The sequence below is a fragment of the Lissotriton vulgaris genome, chromosome 1_1 (assembly GCF_964263255.1).
Source record: "Lissotriton vulgaris chromosome 1_1, aLisVul1.2, whole genome shotgun sequence".
NCBI classification, from domain to species: Eukaryota; Metazoa; Chordata; class Amphibia; order Caudata; family Salamandridae; genus Lissotriton; species Lissotriton vulgaris.
The window spans coordinates 1,882,305,484-1,882,324,580 of record NC_141685.1 but is presented as its reverse complement, the minus strand read 5'-3'; the positions used below and the strand labels follow the sequence as shown (position 1 = coordinate 1,882,324,580).

General features: G+C 48.5%; 1 protein-coding gene across 1 annotated transcript in view; it reads left to right on the top strand.

Moving 5' to 3' along the window:
• Positions 1-19,097, top strand: part of ANKRD26 (ankyrin repeat domain 26) — a 969,942-nt gene that overhangs the window by 736,978 nt on the left and 213,867 nt on the right. Inside the window, exon 35 of the mRNA XM_086919420.1 lies at positions 7,069-7,213. Within this exon, the coding sequence (XP_086775546.1) occupies positions 7,069-7,213 (145 nt within the window). The remainder of the gene's footprint in view (positions 1-7,068; positions 7,214-19,097) is intronic.

Sequence of the window (19,097 nt, the reverse complement as noted above, 5' to 3'; positions counted from 1 at the left end):
TCCACAGGCCTCCTTTGTGCCTTTCATGCCAGCGATGCCATCCTGGAATTTTCCGACTCCCAGGATGTCAATGCCATATGGTCAGTCCCCGGCTCAATCCCGTGAATCTTCTCGGATTCAATCAGTGCCGATTACTACATTGGATCCTCCTTCGATGCCGCTTGTGGGAGAGAAGCGCAGAGATTATTGTAGGAGGATCAGTACCAGGCTAAAGAGATAGAGAAAGGAGAAGTGTTTGACACAGATTATGTGTTTGAGGACTTGTGTGAGGCAAGTGGACTTGACACTTCTCCAGAGTGGGACTTTGCTTCTCAGAAGGCTTCCCCCTCGAAGGAGATTGCTCCTTACCATTCTGTAATTAGGAAGGCGACAGAACTTTTGGATTTGCAGCTTCCTATGGCGGAGTATAAGCTTAATCTACTCACGGAAGTGCTTCATTCTCAGTCCTCGGTGGTTGAACCACTTTTACCCTTTAATGATGCACTGACTGAGCCAATCCTCGATGTGTGGCGCAACCCTCTTTCTGCTCCTGCGGGTTCAAGGTCCGTTTCAAGAAGATACAGACCTGCTCCTGGATATCCAGTGTTCCTTTCTTCTCACCCATCTCCTGAGAGTTTGGTGGTGCAGGCTTCTTGTTCAAAGCAATCGACAGGGGCTTTTCCGCAGGCTCCGGCCGACAGGGATTCCAAGAAGTTGGAACAGTCTGTGGAGAAGGTCTTTTGTTCAGCTAGCATGGTACTGAAATCTACCAACGCCACTTATCTCTTGGCCCGATATATTCATGACCTAATGGACTCTGCTAAACAGCTTCTTCCTAAGTTGTCTGAGGAGGACATGGGAAATCTGAGTGAGGTGTTGGTGGACTCTCAAGCTGCAGCTCGCCAAGTCATCCAGTCTGGCCTGGATACAGCGGATTCTGTTGCAAGGGTGATTGGTTCATCCATTGCAACAAGGAGACATGCTTTGTTGAGATCTTCTGGGTTCTCTCCTGATGTGAAGGCTGCACTTATTGATTTGCCTTTTGATGGGTCTAGACTTTTTGGAGAGGACGTATTCTGCCCTGCAAAGATTTAAGGACAGTAAGGCAACTGCAAGGTCTTTGGGTCTGCAGACTCTGACAAGAGGTTATGGTTAAAAACAATACCGTGGCTTTGGGTAGTCTTCCTTTCGAGGTTTCAGACAGCCACAACAACAGCAACAAAACCCCTTGTACAAGAGCTACAGGAGTAAAGGCAGAGGTCGCCTTCGTGGAGATGGGTGTCAACCTTCTTCCTCCTACTCCTCCTCTACCTCCCAAACCCCTCCTGGTAATGCAGGAGAGCAGCCCTAGATCTGCCATTCTGGATCATGTAGGTCCTGTGGAAGGCCGGCTTACCCATTTTCTACAAGATTGGAAATTGATCACTTCGGACCTTTGGGTTTTAGATCTGGTAGAAAGTAGGTGCCCTTGCCTTCAGGGAATTCCCTCCTCTTTTCCCTCCTTGCCAAGGGTTTTGCACGGAGGATCATTTACTTCTCCTTCAGAAGGAGGTTCTTGCCCTGTTGCAAAAAGGTGCAGGAAAGATTCTAGATGCTCACCCTAGCGTTGGTTCTTTAAGCGCTTAAGCATGAGGACTAGAGGGTGTCCATGGACCTCACAGAATGCGTATTTTTACATCCCAATCCTCAAGTCGCACACAAAGTATCTCCATTTTCCGGTTGGGTCGCAACATTACCAGTTTGCGGTCCTTCCGTTTGGTCTTACTACTGCTCCTCGAGTCTTCACCAAGCTGATGGCAGTGGTGGCTGCCATTCTCAGGATGTCGGGGATCCCGGTTTCCCCCTACCTGGCCGACCGGCTTCTGAAGCAGAGTCTCCAGAGATGGTGCGTCATCATCTGTAGGTAACAACCCAGCTGTTGTACAAATTGGGTTTTTCGATAAATGTACCCAAGTCTCACCTGGTGCCCTCACATCGCAACCTGTTCATAAGGGCAGTACTGGATACCACTGTGTGTCGAGCTTTTGCATCTCTGCAAAGGATTCTCGACATTCAGGAAATTATTCCTCTGTTTTACAATGGAGCAGTTGTTCCAGTTCTGAAGGTCCTTCGCCTGCTCGGTCTGTTCGCTTCCTGTGTCCTGTTGGTCAACCATGCACGCTGGTACATGAGGGCGCTTGGAGGGCAATCTGTCTCAAGGAAAGCCCTTTCATCTTCCTCCATCGGTGGCCACATTGATAATGGATGCCTCTACCCTAGGGTTGAGTGCTCATCTGGGGAATCTGGAGATCAAAGATCTTTGGTCTCCAGAGGAAAGGTTGCTTCACATCAACCTTCTGGAATTGCGGGCGATACATTTGGCGCTTAAGGCCTTTCTCCCTTCTCTCCGCGGTCAGTCGGTTCAAGTCCTCACGGACAACACTGCTGCGTTGTGGTATGTTAACAAGCAGGGAGAAGTAGGGTCGTACCGTCTCTGCAGAGAGTCGTGGCGGTTCTGGTCCTGGGCTCAGGACTATCGGATTTGCTTGATGGCAAATCATCTGGCCGGGGTGCTGTACGTGCGTGCGGACAGTCTCAGTCGCCAGTTCTCCGCCGATCACGAGTGGAGGCTTCATCCGGAGGCAGTTTCAGTTGTGTTGGAGCTCACAACTCCTTTACGCGTTTCCTCCCATACCCTTGATTCCTCTGGTTCTGAGGAAGATTCGCCAAGACTGGGCCCAAGTTATATTGATCGCCCCGGATTGGCCGAGAAGGGTGTGGTACACAGACATCCTTCACCTTTCGTCGCACCCTCTGCTCCGTCTCCCTCTAAGGGTAGACCTCCTATCGCAGACGGAGGGGCAGGTTCTACACCCCCTCCTTCAGAGCTTGCACATTCATGCCTGGAGATTGAACGGGGCAACCTGAATTCTTTTTCTCTCCCGCCTGACGTGGTGGACGTTATCTTATCGGCCAGGCGACACTCCACCAAGTCTATCTACTCCTATAGGTGGTCAAAATATGTTAAATCGTGTGGAGAGAAGTCTATTGATCCCTTAAAGGCACATTCTTTGTTTTTTGCTTCATTTGGCCCAGCAGGGTTGTGCTGGTGCCACTGTTAAAGGATATTTGTTAGCTTTGTTGGCATTTCTTTGTTTGCCTGATCAGTCGTCTCTTTTTAAGTCTCCAATAGTCTTAAGGTTCATTAAGGGGCTTACAAACATGTTTCCTCCCCTACTTTTATTAAGCCCCAGTGGGATGTAATTCTAGTGTTAACTTTTTTAATGGGTTCCTCGTTTGAACCTATGCACAGTTGTCCCTTGAGACTGTTATCATTCAAAACGGTCTTCCTTGTGGCTATCACTTTGGCTAGGAGGGTGAGTGAGCTTCAGGCTTTGAGTTCAAAGACTCCGTTTCTGACCATACCATGCTGAAAGGATGGCACTCAGGACCAGGGCTGCTTTTCTTCCTAAGGAGGTAACTCCCTTCAATTTAGGACAGTCATTTACCCTCCCTACTTTCTATCCTCACCCTTCTAAGCAGGAGGAGAGGCTTCATCACTTGGATCCAAAGAGGACGATTAGTTTCTATTTGGATAGAACAAAGGACTTCCGTGGGCTATGCTGGACGTATGAAGGACAAGGCAGTGCACAAGCGCACTTCATCCAGGTGGATCAGCTAGTGCATCAAGATCTGCTACGCTCTGGCTGGTAAGGAGCCTCCTGAAGGCATTAGAGCTCATTCCACAAGGGCTAAATCATCTACTTCTGCCTGGTCTAGGGGTCTTCCTGTGTAGGCCGCAACATGGGCCTCTCTCCCCACTTTCGCAAAGCATTACTGCTTAGATTCCGAAGTGAGGAGGGACAGCCATTTTGCGCACTCTGTTTTGCAAGCATTTTTGGTATAGAAGGGTGGACACCCTCCTCCTGGAGTGGGACTGCTGTGGGATTCTATTCATAAGGTGAGGAATCCACAGGCAGATGTATCCATCAGAAGAACAAGTTACTTACCTTTGGTAACGCTTTTTCCGGTGGATACAGTATCTGCCTGTGGATTCTTTACTGACCCACCCGCCTCCCCGTTCTCCACCCTTTTATACCTTAAAAAGAGGTATTGGTTAATTTGATGATTTCATATGGTCATTCTGTACTACCTCTATTTGCCTATATGTTGGCTTTTTTTAAATGTGAGCTTTGTTTGCTTTTCTATTTCATTTTACACTGGGTGTATTTGTGTGAATACTGTGTACTATGAATGCATTGTCTCTATGGTCGGTCAGCCCATTTGCCTCAGTGGCACGGAAAAAATGGGTGGAACTGACGTCATCACGCCGATGTGGTCCTCTTATGGCTCCAGTGACGTCATGCGGAGCCGCGTGAGGAGCCATGGCATTGTGACACCCTCGTGGGCGTGGAGAGCTAGGAAAAATTTCCGCAGAATGCTGGCGCAGGGGATATCCATAAGGTAAGAAATCCACAGGCAGATACTGTCTGCACCAGAAAAAGCGTTACCGAAGGTAAGTAACTTGTTCATATGGGGGAAGTTAGTACAGGCATACTGGGAGACATTTTCTGCATTTGTAGCCACGCTCCTCACATTTCAGAAGCCACGGTACAGTTCCAGTTGTTGCCATATGTTTATAGAAGTATTTGGTTATTTGAGAACCTATTAGTTTAATCTAATAGTAATACTACATGAGAATAACCTACCACACTCACTCTCTCTTCCTGTAAAGTGTCAGAGTGATCAGTCAAGCATAGCGCCAAAAAAACGGGGGTCCCAAAACACAAAATCCCCAATGCATTTTCCATAGACTTCTTTAGGCATCCCGACAGCAAAAACTGCAGAACGGAATTATACCAATTTTGGCAGGGAGCTAGATCTTGGTCCGCATATTGTGCTTTTCATGATTTGTAATTTTGTAGAAATTAAGGTTTAAAAATATTTGTATATGTGGATAGTTGGGTCCGCAAGAGGCTTGCAAGAGTCTCACAGGAGCACAAACATAAAACCATAGCATTCTGATTAGCCCAAGGAGCTTTTTGTCTTCTAATTAGCTGCCAGCAACATGATATTAATGTTGCTGGCAGCCATTACTGGACTCTGGCACTTAGTCCCCTGTCCTGAAGTAAACAAAAAAACAAAAATACTTTAAACGGGAAAGGTCTGGTTATCCTGCGCCTTCCCCCCCCCCCCCCCCCCCCCCCCCCCCCCCCCCACCCAGGCCTCGTGGAGAGGGGCCCAGTGTGCCCTCCTGGTGCTTAAAATAAGTAAATAGCAAATCTGCGTTTCCTCATAAAAAAAACAACAACAAAAGTATAGCTGACATGTATGTGTATGTATATACATACATACATACATACATACATAAGTACACACACATGGGGAGGGGGTGTCAGTAGGGCTCCCCTCTCTGGCCTATAATCCTGGGCCGGGTATATTTATTGGATCCCGGGCCGGGTATATTTATTGGAGAGGAGAGGGCATCCCCCCTCCTCAAACCGATTTCATCCCTAGAGTCCCCATGCCACAGGGCTTCAGGTATTTTTTTAAGGGGAAGGGGCAGGCGGACCCCTCCTTGAGCTGTTTTCAGGCCTGGGGGTCCGAAGTATTTTTATGGGGAGGGGGATGCACAGCTTCCCTCCCTGAGCCTATAATGGCCCTGAGCACCCTATCCTCCTGGGCCGGCTCAGTTGCTGTATCTCTGTAAACCGACCCGTGGTACACAGTAGTTACCTGCCCGACCTACTGCAGGCAAGGCAACAAGCCTGCTTCCTGCCAGTGGGAGCTTTAAAAATGCTTCTGTAGCGAAGATCGCTGTTCGGTTTTCCTGCATGCACTGATGCGAGCACGGAACCATGGAAACCCAGGGTTCCCATGGTCAATATAGGCTGAGACAAGGGAGCCCCCTCCCCACACACACACACACACACTTTCAACCTTTGAAAACAAAACCGATGGGCACAAGGGATGGAGTACCCGGAGCCTGAAATGGCTCGAAGAGATAGGGTGTGCGGGCCCAGGGTTGTATTGGGATTACAAATCTGCCTGGGCACGCATAAAAAATCGGCCCACATTTGCATAATGCCTTCCCTCAAATCACTGCTTTCAGCGTAATTTTACATAAAAGGGGGGGTAAAAAAAAATGCACGCATCAGTTTGCACTAGTGAAACACACCTTAAAACAAGTGAGGCCACTTCTGCTCAGGCCCCCTGCCCCGCTCTGTATGCCTATATTAATGGGAGGCTCAGCGTAAGAAAAGGGGTGACACCTCTACCTGTTGCTGCTATACGGGAGATAATGAGTGCTCATCTCCCTCCAGAAAGGCCACTCAGACACCCACTGGGCCGCTGGCGGGATAGTCGAACAGAGACACCGCTCAAATCGGCCCCCAGGCTGCTCAAAAGCAGCCCTCAGCTGGAACTCGGCCCCTGGCCCCCTCGGGCATTGCCCGAATGCCCCAGTTACCAATCCGACGCTGTGTGCGGCCCCCCTCCCCTTTTTTATTATCTTTGGCCCCTGGGATGCGGTCCCCGAGGCCTAATGCGGTTCAGGGAGGGAGTGCGCGTGGGCCCCCCTCCCCATTTAAATAAGGCACAGCCCCGGGAGATGGGGTCCCTGGGCCTTTGTAAAGACTCAGGGAGAGGGGTTTTGTGGGCCCCCTCTCCTTTCATTTACATTTCTGCCCTGGGCTCAGGGAAGTGGGCTGCGTGCCCACTTCCCTTTATTAATTACTCTGCCTCGGGGCGCAGTCCCAGGGGCCGAATAAGGCTCGGCGAGGGGAACCTGCAGGCTCCCATCCCCTTAGATTTTGGCCAAAGGTGATGAGGTGCACATGCCCAAGAAGGCTTGGGGAGGGAGGCTACATGCCTCCCCTCTCCTTTTTTATTGGAACTGGCCCCATGGGATTGGGTTCCCAGTGCCAATTAAGGGTTGTGGTCGGGCTGCCTATCCCCCTCCCCTTAATATATATTGGAATGGAGGCCAACCCTACGAGAGAGAAAGAGAGACTCACACAATCACACACACACACCTGAGATTTTTTACTTACGTGTATCCAAATTTGACAAACAAACTCTTGTACTGTTTATAATGCATTTGATTTTCAGAATGAAAAAACTTTTAAAATCAGCTAAGAAAAAACTAAAAGAATATGAAAATGGAGAAGTAGGATCACAATTCAATACTGTTTCTGGGGAACAAAAGAATAACCACTATGAAGCAGAAAACCAAATGACTCGGCTAAAGGCAAAGGTAACATTTCTTATATACTTTCTCATCTTGTTGGATGTTACTAAGTGATTGTATCAGTTCGGCATTTGGCTCTAATATATTTAGTGATCATATTTTTAATACCGTTCTATTAAAAGGTTTTCTATTGCAGTATGCTAAAATACAAATATTGTTAATATACAGATGACTAAATTTTCTATATTGCAATGAAAATGTTTCAGTTGGTAGAAAATAGACAGGCAAGATCTTTTTCAAACATTTTCAAGATCTGTATTTAACTTAAGGATATCTTAAACTCAGTGCAAATTACTTTATCACACTGCATTAAGGATGAAACGATTTTGAATCCTCCCATTTTGTTGTACAGGAACTTTGGAAAGCTTTTCGAGGTTCTGTGTGGTTTGTGTGTTTTGGTTACAACAAGTGATTAAAGTCAGGTTCCACAGTTGCACATGCATTAACTGTAATCCTTGTTATCAATATTGAATTGATTTTAGGCTTGCTAGTTGAAAGCACCCGCTGCCGAAAGGTGCCAGATACAAGTTAAAACAAGCACTGGCGTTGCCAATAGGTCTCGCAGTAGGAAAGTTGGAGCTATTGGTTTTGTAAATGACAAAGCCCTTTATGTTTTTAAAATGAAAACAAAAATAAAAGGCATTGTTATTTGCAATAGTAATAGCTCAAACTCTCGTGAATGCGAGACCTATTGCATTGCAAATGCATGTTTGTTTTTTGTTTTAATGCCTGCTTTGTTTGTCCTGTGCACCATAGCATTAGTGAGTACTTAAAAGATAATGAATATTATTGTTATCACAATACATTTCAGCATGTTGCAACGCTTCACAAGTCTGCTAATAAAATAAAGTAGCTGCCTCGCAGCACTATAATTAGGCCAGAGCCAGCTAACTCCTAGAGACAAGTATAGCTGGATTGCCTGAGGCGGGAGAAGCAAAATCTAATTTCAATTACAGAACGATGAACTGACAATGTGTGTAATCTAACCCACGCTGTATCCAATACAGGAACTGGGCAACGGCTTAATGAGGATTTTGAACCCATTTGGGGTCATCTAAGAGCGTGTGGGACTCAACCCCACGCTCAGAAGTGGCCTTCATTTGCAATGTGCTGTACTAACACCTACATACCTAACCATAAGTAAATATTTGTCCTATAATGGCTCAACCCTTAAAACAAATATTTCAAATCATAAACCAAACTTCGTATTTTTATCCAGTGTTAAGGCACTCCATTTGTCTCCCAGAGAAGGGGGCAGGCTGAGTTGGACTCACCAGGATTCAAATTCATGCCATTCGGTTGACCGCCGATGTCAGTGGCGAGCGTTCTGATTACCGAGCTGTCTTACAAGCATCAGTCCGAGAGCACAGCGGGGGTTCTGAGTAGGTCCGAGTAGTGTCGGGCCCATGGAATGCAGCCCTTAGCTCTGGAATATGAGTGGACATCTGCCAACCGGAAGCGGAAGGACCTTGTAACGTTTCTCTGCTTTCACCTGATAAGAATATCTGTAAAATAGGAGCTTATCCCAGAAAGCGTAAGCTTCTCGTGCACCTGCTGAGGCACACTGTCTGCTGTTTTTATTGTGACTGTCTGTAATTTCTGAATTTCACTAAACATTTTTCGTATTTATATATATTTACAGTGCTGCAGTGCTTTTAGTGGCAATTAGTGGCAATGCTTGTTTAGCGATGTTGTGCAGCATGGATAAAGAGGCCCCCCCATTAAAATAAAGATGCTAATATGCAGTCGCAGTAGCTGTGTAATTTTGTAGGTAAAAGCACAATACATGAACGCACCTACAGCATGCGTGTGAAGTTTTCTTTTCTTTTCATTTACTGATCCAAGTTGTACTCGTAAATAAAGAAAAAAAAAGCAGTGGCAAAGCTTTTTTTTTTAAGGGGGTGGAGAGAAATAACGAAAGCTGGGCTCAGAAGTAACACGGAAAGTACTGGTGCGGGAAAGATCATAGAGGATGGCGGCTGGACAAGCAGGGCGAGAGAGAGCAACGTGGAGCACGTGAGAACAGAAGCACACAGGAGAAACAGAGCAACGCAGAAAGGGTAGAAGCACACAGGGAAAAAAGCAATGCGTGGGAGGTGAAGCACACAAGGGCAAGCACAACACTGAGGGAGTGGCGGAGCAACATACAAGAGCGGCCGGGAAACTGAAAGTACGGCCGGCTAGCCATGAATAATTAGGGGAGGAGAAGCCGCAAAGCGCACGCTGGGAGAAGCCCTTTGATGTGGTGGCGGCCGTGAAAAAATGCAATTAGGAGGAAGGGAGGGAGGCTGATGCGCGTGCTTGTTTGGTCACGTGAACTCGAAGAAAACCGCACAGAAAAAAGCCTTAGTTTGACGAGTATTTTGACCACTAGAATTCTCTCCATTTTCCAATCCTGCGGAATGGAAAAGGCGAGACCTAAAAAGTTAGCCTCATTTCAAATGATAAAAAGCACATCAAATGCGCAGCCAAGGATGCGAAATTCACTGCTTGTTATAATAAATATTTATTGAGGCTTGAAGCGCCTGAAGTCAGTTGATTTCATTCGACTATCAAAAGGGAAAGTTAAGGCCTATTTTGATAATGAGCCCTTGATGCAGCCCCTTCCTGGGGCCCAGAGATTTGCCGTGATAGAAGATCCTTTGGCTCTGACTCCAGTGGGCATGTTATGCCTAATAAAGATTATGGATGTACAGAGAATGATCAACTCTTTCCATCTTACAACAAAGACTCTTGCCTCTACCTGGAGTTATACAGTGCTGGTTGTTTGTACACTTTCTCAAGAAGAGATATCCCTTATTTTTCTCTCCTTTCTTCGGAGGACATTTTTGGTTCATTTTACTGGTACAAAAGCTGCAGAAGGATTGGAAATGACCTTGCGCTCTGTGAAGGCCAAATCTTAACATTTTAACAGAACTCTTGTAATAAAGAGGATTTATTTTGTACTGCTGATCACCTTAATCAGGAGGGTAAGGGGGTTATATACTTGCTTTGATTGTAACCTGTGCACATTTTCCCTATGACGGGTTAACTATGAGATTAAGGCATCTTTCATAACTGCTTTTTTAAGCAAAAATGATTTGGGTATGCCCATGTCCACACCTCCTCAATTAATAATAGTAACTATTTTCACTGCAATTTCCTTTACCCCACTAATAGGTTCAATTTATAGAAAAATGTGGTAACAGGTATCAGATTATTACTGCAATAAGTGTAAGTAAAGTTCATTGTTACAACAAATCTTAGATGTGTTGGACTTATGTGCAACTGACACAGTTATTTTTTTTCCGTTTTCAAAAACATTTATTGAGAAAGATCAAGGCAGGCACAGTACATCGTGCACTAGTGCAGTGCAATATACACAATAGAAAGCAGGTCATGCGCTCCAAGATACATTGGTGTCAATTGTCAGCACAGTAAATAAACATGAAGAGAAAGTCACAGCTCCATCACAGCAATGTCCCTCTCTCATGGGAAAACACAGATTGAGCATTGTGGCAATAAAGGGCTAGGGAGAAAGGAGCGGAAGCGCACCCTGCTGGGGGAGAAAGGCAGTCACTGACCAGCACCGGCAGCCGGTATAAAGGAGTCTGAGGTTACGCTGGAAGTGGTCACTGAAGCCCATACATGGTAAGATGTAAAATAAGAAGGGCCACTCCAGCGTGTCAAACGCCTTTGTGGCATCCAGCAAGGCAGCCACGGCCGGTAGGTCAGGGTTAATTTGATGCAATACCGAGAAAATCGTGAGAATGTTGTGGGAAGTCGCCCTTCCGGGGATGAAACCCGATTGATCGGGAAGAGCAATGGTGGGCATAAGTAAGAGAAGGCGGGTAGCGATCAACTTAGCAAAGATTGTTTTGTCTATATTTATTAGAGACAGGGGGCGGTAGAAGTCGCGACGGTCGGAAGGCTTATCGGGTTTAAGAAGAAGGGTTAACAGCGCCTCGCGCAGGGAAGGCGGGAAGGAGCCGGTGTCAAACGAGTCGTTATACATTGCAGCTAAATGTGGTTCCAGGAGATTGGCAAATGTTTTATAGAAAGAGGCAGGCAGACCATCTAATCCAGGGGCCTTGTCTCCGGGTAGACCATTGATGGCTGCCAATATTTCTTCTCTGGAGAACGGTTCATCTAAGAATTTACGATGGTAATCTTCCAACCAAACCAATGCGATGGAATTGAAATATTGATCAAAGTCCACCCGTGGCAGGGGAGTGCCAGCGGAGTAGAGCTGTGAGTAAAAGTCGAGAAAGCGGGGCTTAATGTCATCCGGGGAGGTAGTCCTGTCCGGACCACCGCCACTCAAAGCCGTGACATAGGAAGCGGCGCGTGGTGGGCGAAGGAGGTTGGCAAGATTGCGCCCGGGGTGGTCCCCCTCACCAAAACGTCGCGCCCCGCCCTCCCTGCCCAGAAAGGACAGTTCGCGACCAGCTTTGTCAGAGAATTCAGTGTGTTTCTGGCGTATTTGTGCCAGTGTCTCTGGGCTGGGGCTTGCAGTCCCAGATTTCCTCCTCCAGCTTCGCCAAAGTGGAACGGATAGAGCGAAGGACGCCTGCCTGCTTAGAAATACACTCGCCACGAATGACGGCCTTAAACCCTTCCTATAGTGTGGAGGCAGACTCCACAGAGCCCGCATTGAGATCAAAGTAATTAGTGATCGCGGTCTGAATGTCCGCACAGAAGACAGTGTCCCGAAGAGCGGTAGGGGGAAGGTGCCAAGTGAAGGCACGCCGCGGGGAATGAGGAGGGCGAAGACGGATCTGGACGGGGGCATGGTCAGAAAAGGTGCGAGCCATGTGCCTCACATCGGAAAGCCAGGTTAGAACATCCGGGGAGGTCAGCGAAAAATCTATACGCGACCAACAACACTGCGTGCCAGTGAAGCAAGTGCCCTCCCGCGCATCAGGATAGGAATGACGCCAAATGTCATAGAGAGCATTATCGGTAAGAATAGATGAGAGCTGCAGCAGTGCGTGGATGGGATGAATGGGAGCCCTACCGATCCAGAGTCACAGATAGGGTAACATTAAAGTCCCCGCCCCAAAGGATCGCAGCAGGGCCGAAAGAGGAGATGAGGTGCCAAACATGGGTGAAGAAGTCCGCGTCGTCACAATTGGGGCCATAGACCGTGGCAACCGTAACAGGTTGTGCCAGTACCAAGTCGTGTAGAATCACATATCTGCCCTCCGGGTCGAGGATCACCCTGTCAGTCTGCCAGGGAAGGCCCCGTCGCATCAGAATATAGACGCCCCTGGCATACGAGGAGTAAGTGGCAGAATGGGATTCCCCCCAGTACCTGGAGGTGAGTTTGGAGATAGTCCCCCGCAGCAGGTGCGTCTCCTATAGGAGACATAATCCACTTTGTGGCATTGCAAAGGAGAAAGAATCAAGCGGACTTTGCAGTGATCATTCAAGCCCCGGATATTCCAGGACCAGTACACTAAATCAACCATAAGTAGTGACAAAGATACCAGGCGGCACAAGAGGCGGGCCCCGCAGATGAGCGCAGCGAACATGGAGAGCAGAAGGGAAGGAGGGCAGTGGTCAGCGACCCGGACGACAGGGGGACAGACACCTTGGATCGTCCCACCGGGCGGTCAGGCAATTGAGACAGTAGAGGAGAGGCTCGCAAGCAACTAACGGGCAGGTAGGGCCTAAAGCGCAAATCACTGCAAGGGATAAGGAGAGCCCAACTCTGGACGACCCACAAGGGAGATGGCATATTGGGGGGGGGGGGGGGGGGGGGGGGGGGGGGCAAGAGAACTACAGGTTGACCTACAAACCAAGCCCAGTAAGCAGGAGCAGGGTAAATCAAAGAGCACAATAAAACGTAGCATACGAAGTTAAGAGCAAGTGACCAAGGCAGCAAGCACGGTACAGTGTCCATGTTGTAACATGCAAGGACAATATGAAGCAGCAACACAGCTCCAAACTGAAGCCACCACCTCAATAGAGGAGCAAAACATACCGCAACCCCCCCCCCTCCTCCCCCCTATTCCTGCACAAAGAACTCCCCACCCTTCCCCGACCCAATCCCCAACCCACCCCCACCACCCAGAGCAAAAGAAAAAACACCGACCCCGCACCCACTCCGACTCCCCATTTAGGCTGAGGAACCAGCCCGCCCCACCATAGGAACCCACAACTGGGAGGGGAGAGAACTGCACCAACATTGGGAATCATCCCGTGGGGGCATGGCAGGGCTCAGCATACACCCCTGCAAAGGTGCAGGGTGGCCAAGCTTGGGTGTTATTAGGCATCATACAACACTAGATGTAAAGAGGAACAATGCACTGCGCAGTCAATCATTGTCACTTAGCCGATCGGCGCAGTCCTGCTGAGACCCAGGAGGGGAGGAACGGGCCCCCTTTTCGAGTTTCTTCGCGATTGCCAGGGCCTCCCTAGGATCCGGAAAAATCAATGTCTTGGCGCCCTGACGGATCCTCAACTTCGCCGGGTACGCCAGGGAGTACAAGACTTCATGTTTTTTATAAGAATGCTCTTGGCCGGGAGGATTTCTCGCCGAGCTGCCTGGACAGTCAGAGTAAAGTCCGGGTAAAAGGAGAGAGTGTTACCCTGATGGTTGATGGTGCCTCTGTCCCGTGCCGCATGAAGGATGGCGTCCCGGTCCCGGTAATTCAAGATTTTAGCTACGATGGGACGGGCGGCAGACCAGGACCGTGGCGCGGACCAAGGGAGCAATGAGCACGCTCCACGACGAACACCGAGGAAAGGACGTCCCCGAAAAGTTCTTTGATTAGTTGCTCGGTGAAGTCCTCCATTTTCAAGATGTTGGTGGACTCCGCAAAGCCTGTGATGCGGAGGTTGCTCCGACGGGAGCGGGCCTTCAAATCCTCGTTCTTCTCGCGAATGACTGCCAGGATTTTGTCCATCTTGAGAAGTTTCTGGCGGTCTTGGGTAGCAGCATCCTCGGCATCAGCCACCCGGGACTCGACGTGAACCAGGCGATTGTCGTGGGAGGCCACACGAGCCTTCACTGAGTCCAGGCGAGAATAGAGTTGGTCCAGCTGAGCTGCGATCCCGGACACGGTCGACTTGACCTCCAACATGATTTCCTTGAGGTCGTCATCCCGGCCAGAGGGGGCGTCCGTTGAAGCAGCAGAGTCGGCACCATCAGAACCAGCACTATCCAGTCAAGAGGATTTACGCAGATCAAAAGCAATCTTGGGCTGTTTCGGATCCGTCTTCCCCATGATAAAACCGCAGCCTGCAGTAAAGCAGAGGGCAGCTAGTGAGGACAGGGGCACGTTGTCTACAAACAGCCGGTGAAATGAGGTAAGTGAAGGAGAAGTCAGAGCACCCACAGCGATAACGGCCACAGTCCAGAGACAGCACCCCTAGAGCAGCAGCGGAAGCAGTTAATAGCCAAAGAAGAACGCCAGACCAGGCTGCGATGCCTCAAGAACCCAAAGGAGTGGGGGTGCACCAGAGGTTGAAGAAGACCTGGCCAGGCAAGATGAGCGCCTACCAGAGGTGCATGAGGAGGCCAAAAAAGGGTCTGCGCAGGCACAGGAGCATGCAGGGGTCACAATCCCAGCCCGCAGACCAGCACAGCTCCACCCCTCTGGAGCTGTTGAAGGCAGGTCACAATGGCAATTAGGGGGGTGGGGGCAGTGCAGGGTCAGCAAGGCACTAGCGGCACCCCCAACAGCATGAAAGCAGACGGGCGCAGCACACAGCAGGGCTGCTGGAGGTCCAAAAGTAGATTACTGCCGCAATGTCAGCAGGAGAAGAACCAGGGACATGGGAGGAGAAGTCAGAGCACCCACAGCGAAAGCCTCCACATCTGGAGGCGGCACCCCCAGAGCAGCAGTGGAAGCATTTAATAGCTAGAGGAGACCACCAGACCAGACCTCAATGCCTCAAGAACCCAAAGAAATGAAGGTGCACCAGAGGTTGTCGAAGGCCAGACCAGATAAGAGGAGCACCTACCAGAGGTGCATGTGGAGGCCAAAAGGTGGTCTGCGCAGGAACAGAAGCATGCAGGGGCACATTCCCAGCCCGCAGAATAGTGCAGCGCCTCCGCTCGTGAGCTGTTGAAGGCAGATCTCAATGGCAGTTAGGAGCGGGGGGCCAGTGCAGGGTTAGCAAGGCACTAGCGGCACCCCTCGAAGCATGAAGGAAGACGGGCGTAGTGCACAGCAGGGCCGCTGGAGGTCCAGAAGTAGAATACTGCCACGATGTATGCAGGAGGAGAACCAGGTCCGAGGGAGAAGAACCGGCAGATGAGAACCCGTGCCGTGAGGAACGCCGTCCGCAACCCCCAACGCCCACTCATCCGAGCGCAGGGGGCGGACGAAGCACTACAGACGAGGGGGCGCACGCCAGACAGGGGCCGAGCTAACAGGGAGACGCAGGGGGGCCGCTGCCCACGTCGCCCAGCCCGGGTGCCAGCGACAGTAACGGGGGGCCACCAGGGAAGGCCGCCACCAATGCCCCAGCACCCCAGGCAAGGTGGAACGGGACGCTAGCCCCCAACCCCGCCAACCAGGCCCCAGAGGCAGCCGCCACTCACCCGACTGGGAAGATTGTGGCCACAGGGTCTGCACCGGCTGTGCGCGGCACCCGGAGCAAGCTGCGTCCCGGCACAGGAGCAGGCCGGCCCTCACATAGGGTGACCAACTGGCATAGGTGCAAATTCAGGACAGTGAGTGCAAAAATTCAGGACAAAAATTGAGGACAGAAGGTCAGAATTCAGGACGAAAATTCCGGACAAAAGGTACGTTTTGCATACACATCAGAGGAAGTCCCACAATAGTGCATAAGTAAATAGACAACCAACACAAGCACAAGTCAAAATAAGTTTGTTTTAGGTTGAGAGAGCCTTGCACTCACTGCATCTGTTGTTTATGCGAGTAAAACATACCTGCGTTTGCATATTCAAAAAAACAAAAAGTGAAGAAAAAGATCACAGCTGAAGACTTCTCAGATCTTACATTGCCATAGCTGCCAAGGTTTCAGATTGCTTACGCGTGACATTTTCATAATTTCAGTGTAATTTTGGGTGACATTGAATGACTATGAGTGACACTTTCTCAGGAGGAGCAAAATCAAGCAATGAAGACAAGGAAAACATATAATTATCAGAAATGACACCCAGCACCAGAAATGGAAGGGCAGTAGGATGTGTGAGAGGCCCCCGAGTGGAGCCTGAACCAGCCTCACTGACGCTGAACTCAACTTTGTGCAGACTGTGACTGAAGTGCAGAGCTCAGCTCAGGCACTTACTTAACTCATCCATTCTCTCATCTGCTTGCACACTCATTTCTCCATCAATACAATCGCTTAATCTATTCATCCATCGATCTGTTCATGCTTTTAGTAATCGCTGCATGCACACAGTTATTCCTTGATCCATGTATTCTACTATTCATTCACTAATCTATCCAAGTAGCAGTCATTCATACATGCACTCACTCATCCATTGACTAAGCCATGTCATTCATCTGTGCACTCACCCACGTACCTCATCTCCTCTTGCATTCATTCATCCACCCACCAATAAACTTGTTCATCTATCTATCCTCACCCATTAATACATTCTTGCAACCATTCACATATCCGCCCAAAGAGACTTGCATGCAGAAACTCGCCAATCAATGAAAAAAACACTAAACAAAAAGCTATCACCCATATTTTAGCTTGTTTGAAGTGTTTTACTCGCATATCTGCCAAGTTTTCAGTTTCGTTATGAGTAATATTTCCATTTCTGCAGCTTGCTTTTGTGTGACATTTCAATACATTCTCTGTGACACTTTAAGGGACACTTTATAATGTACTGAATAAAGCAGTTAATTTCACTTTGGTTCAACGTATTTGCCAGAGAGGGACTTGAAACAGGTACAGCGCTCACTCACCTACTTCATGCTTCTAACATTGTAGCCCTAAAAGCGTATGATGGCATAAAAACAGCACAAGTCATTTGTGACAAGACCTCCAAGGACACCCGGCTTACCTTTCCCACCTTGCAGAGTCCCCTGTGACAGTGCCTTTGCACGGATCCTTTGTCAAACAGTCTGTTCTTTTTTTGGCGAGACCTTGGCCCCTTCCACGTTATTGCTTTACCAACACTTGACATTCCTATTATGCCAAAGACACATTGCGTATTATACTGTAACCCACTCCATACAGAGATGCCTGTCACACTATAGACGTCTACCATTTTCAAGGACTCATTGCAAACCTCTTCAGAAGCCCCCATTAAAGCACTAACGTTGTTTCCAGCAGTCATGTAATAGTTAAAACCTCAGAGATGCGGAAAGGGTTTTATTTATTTATTTTATCAGGACGTTTCGATTCCCCTCACCCCCACTGGAAAAAAACACTGGACCCGAAATGCGGTTACTGAGCAGAGAGGCCCATTATCATTCTGTATGTGATAATTAGGGCAACATACAGAATGATAATGGGCCTGATAGCTGTCTGTGCCTGGCCGGGGAGGGGCTGCTGCAGGCCACAGATCACTGCAGGAGCGTGAACTGCCCCCTGCAGTGAGAGTTACAGGCTGCTTGCAGGGGGCAGCTGAAATTACGGACAAAAGGCGTCCGTGAAAGAATCCTTCACGGCCAACGGACAAGAGTCCCAAATTACGGGCAGTCCGTGAAATTTACCAACGGTTGGTCACCCTACCCTCGCAGGACCAGGGAAGAGGGCCCAGCGTATGGCACAGGAGTCGGAACTCGGCCGCAGGACACAGCCGAGAGCAAGCAAGGCGATGAACTGGAGCCTGACGGACTGTAGAGTCCAACGATGCCACCGAAGTGCTGGTAAATTACAGATGCCTGGAGGATTATGACGGATTTTGAAGTTTGGCTGGCAGAGCCCACTAAATTGCGGCCATCTGGCAGCCGGCCAAGCCACGCCCCTGCAACTGACACAGTTGACTACTTATACCAACAACAAGCCCACTAATAATATACAAGCAGCACTATATTTTATTTAATTATCCTGAAAAGGGTAACAATCAACATTTCTTTCATTGCCTTACCAGTTTCATAAGAAATAAAAAGTAGCTGCTGGGTGTTTTCTCCTCTGCAAATCTACTAGATGAAAGAATTTTAGACAGATTAAACATCGAGCACTCTTGATTGCAATATATTTCAGGCTATTGAACTAACAACCCTGGTCAAAGTCAATAGAGCTGGCCTTGTCAAGTGTACAAGACTGTTATTATTTGTTTTAAACTTGCAATATTAATAAACATAACATTCAAAACATAAATAAAGGAAAACTTCCATGTGGTTGTAGTCAAAACCGGATTGATACTCTCCAATAGCTGTGGGTTTCAAGGTAAACACAACTCTGTAGACTTTCCTGGGCATTTTGGTCAGTGTGGTCCATCTATGCAAAGACTCAGGTCTCCCAAGTGAAGCAAAGCATGATAACTTAGTTTCTACCAAGGTTTCATTTTCTTAGCTTGCGAACTATTATTTCTTCCGATATTTCATTTTTATACCTCTAGACATGTATTTAGCTCTTCCTGAGTTTGTCAGAGGAACACAGCAGATACTGAATGCTAAACTTGTTTGCAGCATGACATTTAAAGACCAGTGCTACCATAACTATTCATCAAATAAGAAATTAGCAATTGTTAATCTTTGCCTCGTTGGAAGAGCTGCAGCATTGCAAAGAAGGACCACATTGTCCAGAAAGCACTGAGAGGGTTTACTGAGACATTTCATTTAAAACCCTCAGCCGAAGGCTATTGGTGAGTCAGTCCTGTTTTGAGTGTTACTGAATAGAGGTATTTATAAAACTCGACAAATGGCCCAGCAGTCCATTCATACCATCCCTGCACTGAAGTGCACTGCTTTCAGGTTTCTGGGCATCAGTATAAATACTGTCCCTCATTGTTCAAGACAAACCAAGGGAT